Genomic DNA, 12,098 nt, shown 5'->3' on the forward strand with positions numbered 1-12,098 from the left:
AACATGATGTTCTGAAACTCACGAGTTGAACATGATGTTCTGAAACTCACGAGTTGAACATGATGTTCTGAAACTCACGAGTTGAACATGTCATGAGACAGAGGTATAGTTCTTACGATGAAGTTAGCAAGTATTGCTCATTCGATGGATCGTTGAATATTGATTGTTGAACCAATATTCCTTGGTTCGAGCAAATATTTATCATCTGAGAAAGTGTTGCTCATGTGATGAATTGTTGAATATTTGATCGTTTGAGCATGTGTTGCTCATCTGATGGATTATTGACAGCGTACCAAAAATATTAATTAGAATACTGGTCGTTGAGACGAGAATAATTGTAGATTAATGACCATGAGGTCGTCGTAAAATTATTAAGTTTGGAATCTGGAATGATGAACCTTGGATTCAGAAACCCTAATTTGATCAATTGATGATCAATTCATGGTTCGTCAGAAGTTTAACCATGGGACGAAGGAGGGAGCGACTACATGGGACCGTGGATCAACCATGTAGTGTCCATATGCTCACGTGAACAAATACGAAGAACTCCTTGTAGAGTTGACGATTTGTTGGCGAAAGAATGATTAAATGTTGGTTTAATCATTTATTCGAAAATGCTTGTCTGAGCCTTAGGTGAGAAAACCTAATTAGTTATGACGAGGCGAGGGACCGACCATGGAGTCATGAAACCGGCCCTGGGTTGTCACGTGACCGCCTGACGATCACTTCATGAAAATACAAAGTGTTTGGAAGAGTTTTGGACCTAATACGAGCAATTGTGCAAATTAGGTCAAAACTGTGAAAATTGATGGGACCGGCTTCCGTGAGCCAAAGAGCCAATCTTGGTCATCCAAGATAGCGTGCTCGTTCCCCCAAGGCGTCCGCGTCTCAGTCCTGAGATTTTGATATTTTCTGACGTGCAATTGAGCATCCATTCGAGAAAATATGCCAAAATTAGGGTCTTGACGAAACTGAGGAAAACACCATGAGATGGTGAAAAATAATTATAAAATAAGGAATGAGGAGGCGTGGGACCGCCGTGGTCAGGCATGGTCGGCCGGTCGTGACCACGGTCCCGTGGTGCCTTTTCCTTAATTTTATAATATTTTGATGATTTTATGAAAAATTCATGAATTTTGAGAAATTTGATGAATTGAGGGAGTTTCCATGAATTGAAAGAGTTTTCATGAGTTCAAGGAAGCAAAACATATTAAAATAATAAAAACAAGGGCATGTGGGACCGTGGAAGGCATGCCGGCCGGCTTGGGCCGGTCCCACAAGTTTCCCTAATTTTTGTGTATTTTTCATGTATTTTTGATGAATTGAGGGAATTTTTCCTAATTTGAGAGAAATACCATGAACTCAAGGAATTTGATGAATTCAAGGAAAACTAATATTAAAACAAAGGGGCGTGTGAGACCGGCTAGGGCATGGCCGGACGGCCAAGGGCCGGTCCCACAAGTTTTCATAATTTACTTTATTTTATTATTATTTTATGATTTGTGCAAACATACCATGATTTGTCCAAAAAACTCTGAGGATTCAGGCTCGGTTTCTTCAGGATTTCTCCATCGAATCCTACTCCTTCTTCCTAATTCATCTCGTCCCGTTATCTCCTTGCATATGACGCTCAATACAGATCAGGACTTTCTCTCAATTTAGGGCAGTTACGGCAGTTATCTTCATCCATTATGCGTACAACAATATCCAGGAAATCTTCATCTTCAACTCCACACGACCATGCTTCATGTTCACCTTCATCTCCTTTGCCCTATCACAACGCCTGCTCTCTGTCAAATCCCCAAAACACATCTCAGAACACCGTACACATAAATTCCCAGCACCCATCTACTTCAACTCAAAGTGACAAAATTCCTTGCCCATTCAAGAACTATGATGGATGCATGGGAGGTGTTGCTGGCAGAGGGTACGCTAAAAGTGTGATCTACAAACACCTTCATGATAAACACTTTCCCACTGACAATGACAAAGAGAAATGCAGGGATAGAATACGCAACAACGTTAACTGCTACTTTTCTTGGAAAAAAGAGTCTGCATGCCATGCAGATGTGGCTCTACATCAGATGCCTGCATACACATGCTTGGAAGAAATCCTGTTGTAATCATCAACCTGGCGGCATTATCCCTGGTCCATACAATGAGGGAAGAATTGATTTCCTAATTCATGGGGTTGAGAAACCTCTAGTGTCTCATAACCCTCCAATTAATGATCCACAGATTGCTCAGGATTGTGGCCTTACAGTGGAATTACTCAATTGTATTTTTCAGAAACGTATAATCACCACTGTAAGTATACCTCCATCATGCAGACTGAACTTTTCTCGAATCCTAAAAGCAGCTTTGGACAAAGTCATTGCTAGTCCTTCTAATGTGGAGTCCTGGTTGCAATTGTTGTTACTGCCTGTGTGCACTTTAAACCTCTATAGGCCTAAGAGTTCGACTGAAGCACGATCTGGAAACAGAAAGAAGCTTCAAATTGCTGCAATCAACCAATCATTGGTTCAGTGGAGGGAGCCTAATGGATGCAGCATTCTGGCTCAACAGTTGCTCACATCTTCTATCCAGAATGACAAACAAAGACAACTCAGTGGCAAGAAGAAAAAGAAAAAGAATTCCAACGTGGACGCCTGCAGGAAGAAATTAACATACGGCCATTATACTACAGCCATCCGCATACTCTCCTCAGATGGACTAGCCCCTCCTACACCTGACACATTACATGACCTCCAACTGAAACACCCACAAGCTCCACCACCTTCAATTCCTGCGGAGGACATCAATGCTCCTGCTTTATCAGTAGACGCTGCACAAGTGTTGACTGCTATCAAAAGTTTACCTAAGGGCACCTCATGTGGCAGAGATGGCCTTAGAGCTCAACATCTACTAGATGCCCTGAGTCGTCCTGCTGCAGCTGTTGGTGAAGAGCTCTTATCCTCAATTGCAGGTGTACTCAATTTATGGTTAGATGTGAAATGTCCTTCTATACTAGGAGAGTACATTGCAAGCGCTCCATTAACTCCACTACTCAAACCGGGTGGTGGCATACGACCCATTGTTGTTGGCACAATATGGAGGAGACTTTGCTCCAAGCTTGCTGCAACTGTAGTCTGTAAAGACTTGGCTCCTTATTTTGGAACATATCAATTTGGAGTGGGTGTGCCATGTGGTGGTGAAGCCATATTGCACGCTGCAAATAGGCTTCTAAAGATGAAAGGTGAGTGCAATACTAATACTATGATGCTCATAGATTTCAGCAATGCCTTCAACCTTGTAGACAGATCCACATTGATTAGAGAAGTTAGAACCCATTGCCCAGGCATATCTCGCTGGGTGGAGGTTTTCTATTCAAAGCCTGCCATGCTCTGTTACAATGACTCTATACTTTCATCAGCTCAAGGCGTGCAACAGGGAGACCCCCTTGGTCCCCTATTATTTGCTCTAACTTTACAACCTCTTGTCAATATGATTACTAATCAATGTAAGATAGATCTTCATGCATGGTACCTAGATGATGGCACCATTGCAGGTGATACAATGGAGGTATCTAAGGCTCTGAACATCATACAGTTGGAAGGGCCTAAGCGAGGACTACAACTAAACATCAAGAAGACTGAAATTTACTGGCCATCACCAGATCCAAGATGCAGTCAAAAGGGTGTCTTCCCAAGAGATATTGGCAGGCCATTAAGTGGTGTAAAACTCTTAGGAGGCCCTGTTAGCCTAGAACCTCAATACTGCAGTGATATTGTTCTTCACAGGGTGGATAAAACCATCCAGATGATGCAGAAAGTACAACAACTACACGATCCACAGTGTGAGTTGCTGCTACTGAGAAACTGTATTGGGGTTTCTAGACTCTACTTCGCAATGCGCACCACCTGCCCTAGTCATCTACAAGCTTCCTCTACAGTTTATGACAAGCATCTACTCCAATACTTGCGGCAGCTAACTGTGGGGGATGGTGCCGGGTTTGGCTTAGTCCAACAACGTTTATCCACCTTGCCAATTAAGGATGGAGGGTTCGGCGTCTATACTATGTCTGACACTTCGAAGTATTGTTATTTGGCTTCTCATGCTCTGACCAAACATCTGCAGGAAACCATTCTTCAACTCTCACCGCCTGTTGACCTCAGTCCAAGTTATGTACTAGCTCTTCAATCATTCACTCAAGCTTGTGGATCTCCTGCTTCCATTTCCAGCGTCATTGATGCCGCCCCTCATCCCATGAAATCATTGGCTGCATTATACTTTGGCGTTGTTAAGGAACATATACCTGCCAGCTTCAACCTAAATGAACGAGAATCCTTAGTCTGGCAATGCAACAGACGTGAACATGCAATGGATTTTCTTAAGGCAGTTCCTATCAGTGGACTGAACCAAACCGTCGCACCGAGACAATTCCAATCCATTCTTAAATACAGGCTTGCCATCCCTTTCTTTGAAGAAGGTAGCAGGTGTTCAGTGTGTAACAGACCGATGGATGTTTATGCAGACCATGCAGTCCACTGTGCAAGTGAAGTGGGTTTAAAATTCAGACATGACATGGCTCGTGACGCTCTTATTGACATATGTTACAGGTCAGGTGTTGTGGCTCGTAAAGAAGTCTCTTTAGGGTTTCTTTCAAACTCTAACAAAGAACTTAAACCGGCCGATATCATCGTCTATAATTGGGAGGAAGGTAAAGATGTATGTATTGACGTCACTGGTATTTCACCTTTCACTACCTCCAGAACACGTAACACTCCTCCGGGTCAAGCCATCGCTGTAGCTGTGAGTCGAAAGCGTACGAAATACTTAGGTAAGTGTACCGCACATGGTTACGGTTTCAAGGCACTAGCTTTTTCAACCCTGGGAGAATTGGGAGATGACTTAGTTATATTTCTTAAGAGATTGAGCAACTGCCTAGTTAGTCACGATGTTAATTACAAAATAGGCAGTTCTTTGTTCCATAGGCTAGGTATTATTATTCAAAAAGGTGTTGGCGCCCAGCTTGTTCCTCGGTTGCCTTCTACCGACTTGTAATGTACACACTGTCGTCTTGATAATAATAATAATAATTAATAATAATAATAATAGTAATAAAATAATAAGGAATCATGGCGTGTGGGGCCGGTTGGGATCAAGGCATGGCCGGTTGGCCAATGGTCACGCCCCACACTCCTTTCCTTAATTTTATATTATTTTTTATGGATTTATGGAAGTACCATGAAACCGAGGAGTTTCCTCGAGACGAAGGAGATTTGATAAAATGAGAGAATTTTCATCAAATCATGGAAAATAATAAAAATGCATTAAAAATATAAAACTGGCGTGGGATTGACCACGACACGGTCGGTCGGTCGTGTGTCCTTGCTCCCAGCACCCTGGTCAATATTTTTAATTATTTATTATTTTCTTCTCTATTTTGCATAGGTTCATCGTTTCGTTGTATTTTGAAATACTCGTTCGTGCGGTGACTGTTAGTGTATCGTCGTTGAATACACTTTCACCATTTGAATCGGTACTTACTTAGAGGTAGCTCAGACGCCCGGTTGTTGATTATTTATTACTAATTGTGGAATTCAGTGAAGAATAATTCACAAAATTGAGTAATAAGATGTTTATTTTTAATTCATAGGATCAGCTGAGGATTCGACTACGAATTCAGAATAATAAAGTGAGCATTACTATTCTATGGGATCGCAGATTCGACCATAGAATCAGAGTAATTAAGTTTTTTCTATTACCATTTATGAGACCAGTTGTGGATTCGATCACGAAATCGGAGTAATAAGATAATATAGTTATTGTTATTCTATGAGATCAAGCCGTGGATTCGATCATAGAATCAGAACAATTATTTATTTCCATTCCATGGGACCAGTCGTGGATTCGACCATGGAATAGGAGCAATTGTTATTGCCATTCCATGGGACCATTCGTGGATTCGACCATGGAATAGGAGCAATAATAGATTATTCTGGGAATTCAGTAGTGAATGTCACGGCAGAATTAATCTTAATTAGGAATAGTTAACTTTGTGGCTCTATACTAGCAGAGCAAGCTGTCTAGGAGCATTAATTATCCCGATATGATCTTGTCGGTAAGTCATATTCTTTATATAGTCATGGTAAACTCGTTGTTTGTTCCTGAAGACGTTATCGCTCTATACTAGCAGAGAAAGCTGTCTAGGAGCCGTCCATCTCGTGATATTATATATAAATAATCACTGAAAGTGTTCAGTATTCATGAGATATGTTGTTGTCCAGTCGTGAGACTACATATCTACATGTACTCTGAGAGAAAGTACTCTCCGTTGAGAATTCGATGAGAGAGCCGTGCCTCAATACTCACGTCTGATTGCTGAATCATAGCTTCGTATAATTATGAGTTTACGATTTTAGCCTTTGTCGAAAATCCACCATCTACAAGGGTTTGCATTGAATTCAGGTGAATTAAGTTGCATTTAATTCAAATGATTATAATTAGGGTTTGCATTGAATTCAGGTGATTTTCATTATATTGATTCAAATTTCAATTCTTTTGCAGGATTTGATTCAATTTCATCAGAAGAATTTTGTGTACACATACTTGGCTAAACTGGGAGGGAAACAAAGGTTAATCTGAGAGAAGAGTTCAAAGGTATATGTCGTAGATATTTAGAGCATTGTGAACTGATTGTTATACATAGACTTTGGAGCTCTTTGTTTAATGCGTGTGTAGTCAAATGTGGCAGGATTGCATTACTAGCTAGGGACTGAAATTAGCTTCTAAGCCATAACAACACTGAATCAGTCATGGGTGGAGGTGTGAAAGACTCTCCAAGTAGCAGTAATAGTTGCAACAACATCAACAGTAAGATGAGAATAAAAAATATACTAACTGAGTGTGCTATGTGTGAACAAGGGAACCATGAAACAAAAGTGTGTCCTTGGCTCTATTCTAGGTGCAAGCATGTTCCTTGTAACGGTGTGAGAGCATTTCTACGATCTAAAACAACTGAAACCTATGGAAAAAATGTTCTTCAAGTGCACCATACCTACCTGCACCTACTTTGAATGGTTTAATGATGCTTCTGTCCCTTGCAAAGACAAGTTGTTCTTATTACCATCAGTGAAAAGCTGTAATGCTTGTGGAGAAGATGATCACTCTTTTAAAGATTGTCCACTGCACAATCAGTTGTGCTTCTCTTCAACCTGCAACTACAAACCCACCCTAAGAATATGCAACAATCAACACAATAAGCACATAACTTACCTTGTATGTGAACAATGTGGAGATTTTACATGGGCTTCAGATGCTATCTTCATTGCTGCAAAAGAAAAAGTTAGAGTTTCTACTAATCAAATAGCTGATCTAGTTACAAAGCTAGGGAAAAGTCTTCATATGTAATAATTTTTAATTTTATGTGTAAGACCATGATTTAAAAGAAATAAAAAGTACTTCATTTCAGTTACAGCTTATAATTTTTATGGTAATTACTTATTATGCTTGTTATAACTTACATGATGAAGTTAATTGCAGGGCTAGATCTCTGTGAGCCTTATTCTAACTCTTCTTTTTTCTGTTGCGCGCAGATTCAAGTTTCATTTTAACATATATATATATATCGATCGATTGAATTCGTTGTAACTGATGAATAAAGATTGGATTCATTGGCCAAGGTTAATATGTTTAACTTAAGGATACATATTAACTATATTCTTTACATCAGTTTGCTAGATTGTTTACGTTAATATTACGTACGGTGTTCTGATTTTATCTATCTTTTATGTAGGGGTGATCTTCCATATCAGAATGCATTGAAGAATTTCATAGAAACTGTTTGTCAAAAACTTGGAAATCCTTCTAAGTTCGGTTGTCCTTGTGTTGATTGTAAGAATCTTTCTTTGTCACTTCCTCCGAATATAGTGCATCTTCACTTGCTGAAACGAGGTATGGATCCTACATACACCGAGTGGGTTTTTCATGGGGAACCGACTACCATTTCTAATGATGTTCACCAAGAGAGAGCGACACATGGTTCAGAACATATACAAGTAGAGAATAATTTTGAAGGTGATGCACATCAAGATCAGGGCCATGAAATCAGGCAGGACGAGGGGTTGGACAACCAGGTGGATGAGGCGGCTGACATTCCGTTATACCCCAATTGTACAACACACACACAGTTATCTATCACTGTTGAGTTGTATAGGCACAAGACAGTTAATGGTATATCTAGGAAGGCTTTTGACGAGCTTCTCAAGACAATTGGTTCGCTGTTTCCGCCAGGTCATTGTCTTCCTAAAAGCACATATAAAGTGAAGAATCTTCTGAAATCTTATCAATTGACTTACGAGAAAATACATGCCTGTGAGAATGATTGTTGCTTGTTTAGAAAAGATTTGAAAGATGTAGATGAATGTCCTAAATGTCATTATTCTAGGTGGAAGCAAGACACATCTAACATGGACGACCTCAACGATGCAGACATGATAGACAAGCCCAAAAAGAAGATACCAGTGAAGGTTCTTAGATACTTCCCCCTTGTTCCGAGAATGAAGAGATTATATCAATAAGCAGAGCTGGCTGAGCATTTGATATAGCACGCGACGAACAAGAGTAAAGATGGGAAGATGCGTCATCGTTCAGATTCTTTGGCTTGGAAGCACATAGACCATAGGTTTCCCGCATTGGATTTAGATTCGCGTAATCTGCGTCTTGGGATTGCTGCTAATGGATTCAATCCGTTTGGCGATCCTTCCGCAACCCACAGCTGTTGGCCGGTGATGATCGCGATTTATAATTTGCAGCCCCAAGCGTGTATGCAAGCTGAAAACATTATTCTGAGCATGATGATTCCAGGAAAAAAGAAACCCGGTAAGGACATTGATGTATACTTGCATCCATTGATTGATGATCTGATTGAGTTGTGGGAAAACGGCGTGAAAGTGTATGATTCGTTTAGTAAAACAGAATTTAACTTGAAGGCTTATTGATGTGGACAATTAATGATTTCCCTGCATATGGAAATCTATCTGGATGTACATATAAAGGGAAAGCAGCCTGTCCTCTTTGTGGTGATAATACTCTTAGTGTCTGGTTGCCATTTAGTCGTAAAACTGTATACATGAATCGTAGGAGATTTCTTCGTGATAATCATCCTTTTCGGCAGAAAAAAGACATGTTTAATGGAGAAATTGAGAGGAGAGAAAAACCACCTGTTATGTCTGGTGCTGAGGTGTTTGAACGTCAGAGTAGTATTGTGAATGATTTTGGGAAAGCGGAGAAGAACGAGGAGGAGAAAAGGAAAAAAAAGAGGAAAATAAGAAGAAGAATCAGAAGAAGAAGAATAATAAGAAGATGGTAAAGGAAAAGGGTCAGAGTAGTGCGACAAAAGGTGCAAAGGATGGTAATTCTAATTGTGGGAAGCGGAAAAGAGATGTTGTTTCTGATGCGGCTAGATTTGGTGCACCTGACGAGGAAACTGAGCTTCGGGTGTTTAACTGACGGTCGATATTCTTCGACCTGCCTTACTGGAAGGTCAATTCTAACTTCACATTTACTTGTTAAATAGTTTCGTGCACATGATCATCTATGCTTGAACTCACTATAACCTGATTAGCCCCTGAACTTCCAAATAACAGTTTTATGAGGTTCTGTCATGTTTGCTTGAACTCACTATAACTTCATATACATATATATTATATTGTCAAAATGGATTTATAGGTAATTATATATGTGTAAAACTTGATTTTCATTGAACATGGACTCATCTTTTTTTTTGGGAATTACTAATGTTAGGTTTTTTTCATGAATTCCTAGGATTTTTTACTACGACATAATATTGATGTTATGCATTGGTACTATTTTGAATATAAAGTTCAAAACAAAAGATGGTTTGAATTCCCGTAATGATCTGAAGAGTATGGGAATACGACCAGAATTGCATCCAGAAGTGATAAATGGCAAAACAATTCTTCGAGCAGCACCATACAGCTTAAGCCACAAGAATAAGGCTATACTTTATAATAGGATGAGAAATATGAAGGTTCCATATGGGTATATTTCGGATCTTAGGAAGCATTTCTCGAAAGATGGTTGCTTAGGTGTCCTTAAGGCTCATGATTACCATGTTCTTATGCAACAAATATTACATGTAGCTTTGAGGGGACTTTTACCTGAGGGGCCAAGTAAGGCGATTTTCAGGTTGTGTTCTTATTTTCACGAAATATGCCAAAGGGTAGTTGATCTCGAAAAATTAGTAGAACTTGAAGTATAAGTTGCTGAGACTTTATGTATGTTGGAGGTGTACTTCCCTCCATCATTTTTTGATGTGATGGTGCACTTGACAATTCACCTAGCTCGAGAAGTGTGTTTATGTGGACCTGTACAATATCGTTGGATGTATCCATTTGAAAGGTGTGTTATGCAACATGTCAGTAGCTTTCCCTTGTAGCTTAGAGTTACTACCTAATATTTAAGTGTTCTAACTGGTATAACTGTTTCATATATATGCTACTTTCGTATAAGTATATGAAGACATTCAAAGAATATGTTAAAAATTACGCACTACCTGAAGCTTGTATAGAAGAGTGTTATCTTGGAATTGAGTGTGTTAGGTATTGGATTCTCAAGGATCAAGCAGCTGAAATAAGAGAAAACCCAAGGCCTGATAAAACGATGGTACCACACCGGCAGCACTCCTCTTTCTAAAGGTGAACAAGTGCGTATGGATAGTGAAAAGCTAAAGGTTGCTCACAGATATGTGCTTTTTAACACAGCATAAATTGACCCATATCTGACGTAAATATCACGTTGTTGTTCATTAGAAATGGTTTGTCAGTTAATACGTCATGTTTTGATTTTACTTTTATCTTAGAATGCATATGGATGAGTTAAAATCTTTCGTTGGTAGGTCTGTTACCAATGAAGACCAGCTCATTTCCATGCAGTCAGAAACATTCGCAGATTGGTTTAAAAAAAAGGTACGTTTTTCCCACTTTTAGTCAGATTGCGCACCTTAGTAGCTAGTTTAATCACTTATGGCTTTTGAGACTTCAGAAAACACAATTAGAACCATTGTCCATGGATGTGCTATATAGATTGTTTGTTTCTGTTTTCATGTATGGGTTCAAGATATATGTTTGATTTTGTCACTTAAAACCATCAATTTAGGCACATAATCGCTATAAATATGTCTTTTCATGCTTAGAGATAACCATTTTATTTATATTTTTATGTTATGATCGTATGCATTTATAGGTTTATATGCAAATGGAACAAGGAATGTCATTATCAAACACGGTAGAGTGGTTGTCAAAAGGGCTTTTAGAAAACTGCGTGTCATATAAAGGCTTGCTTATCAACTGGTCTAGGTTTCTTACGAAGGATGTTCAAAGAGTCACACAAAACAATGGTGTCTCAATTGAATCAAAAACTTTAGTTGCAGGACGATCAGAAACCACTGGTTTCTATGGTGTTTTAGAAGAAATTCTGGTGTTGGACTACATTACCCTTCAAGTTCCCATATTCAAATGTGACTGGGCTCACACCTATTTTGGTGTGAAGGTAGAGAAAGGATTCACATTAGTCAACTTAAAGCAGCATAAGAACCAATTTCGTAACGACCCGTTCATTTTAGCATCACAAGCGCGACAAGTTTTTTATTCTCGAGAGTCAGATATATCTAACTGGTATGTGATGATAAAACCACCACCTAGGGGTTTCCATGAATTAGAGGTATACAATGAAAACGATGACACAAGTTCCCAACCTGTGGATACTTCAACTCTTGGATTACAAATGGGTGGCGAGAGCGAGAGTTACGTAAGAGAAGATACTGAATTTGTCGTAGTGGTTCCGAGAAAGAAGAAGAACAATAGGAAGAAGAAAAAGTTCACATGTTAGGTCAGTATATAGTGTACGTATTGTGTTTACTGCTATATTTTCTTACTGTCTTCGTCGTTCTCGTTGCTGTCATTGTGTATCTTGTTGTCACAGGATCTTTTGTTTTTCCTTTGTTGATACTATAATTGTTCTTCTGATTGTGATGTTTGATCTTATTATTGTGATTAGGAATGTGATTGTGATGTTTGACCTTAGTTCCGAGTGAA

At 39.3% G+C, this 12,098-nt stretch overlaps 1 protein-coding gene across 1 annotated transcript; it reads left to right on the top strand.

The window, feature by feature from the left end:
• The first annotated feature begins 8,618 nt into the window (after positions 1–8,618).
• Positions 8,619–11,892, top strand: LOC113279011. The gene is made up of 5 exons (XM_026527725.1): positions 8,619–8,862; positions 8,973–9,223; positions 9,866–10,191; positions 10,865–10,970; positions 11,248–11,892. The coding sequence occupies exons 1-5, from the start codon at positions 8,619–8,621 to the stop codon at positions 11,890–11,892; spliced, it is 1,572 nt and encodes a 523-aa protein (XP_026383510.1).
• Positions 11,893–12,098: the final 206 nt, after the last annotated feature.

The sequence above is a fragment of the Papaver somniferum genome, chromosome 5 (genome assembly GCF_003573695.1).
Source record: "Papaver somniferum cultivar HN1 chromosome 5, ASM357369v1, whole genome shotgun sequence".
NCBI lineage: Eukaryota > Viridiplantae > Streptophyta > Magnoliopsida > Ranunculales > Papaveraceae > Papaver > Papaver somniferum.

Bases quoted from the DNA above. Each gene is read 5' to 3' on its own strand.
- LOC113279011 (XM_026527725.1), top strand. From the start codon at position 8,619: ATGCGTCATCGTTCAGATTCTTTGGCTTGGAAGCACATAGACCATAGG. The intron at 9,224-9,865 runs GTGTTTGAACGT...TTGAATATAAAG, and splicing joins CTGTTATGTCTGGTGCTGAG to TTCAAAACAAAAGATGGTTT. The intron at 10,192-10,864 runs GTTGTGTTCTTA...CTTTTATCTTAG, and splicing joins CCAAGTAAGGCGATTTTCAG to AATGCATATGGATGAGTTAA.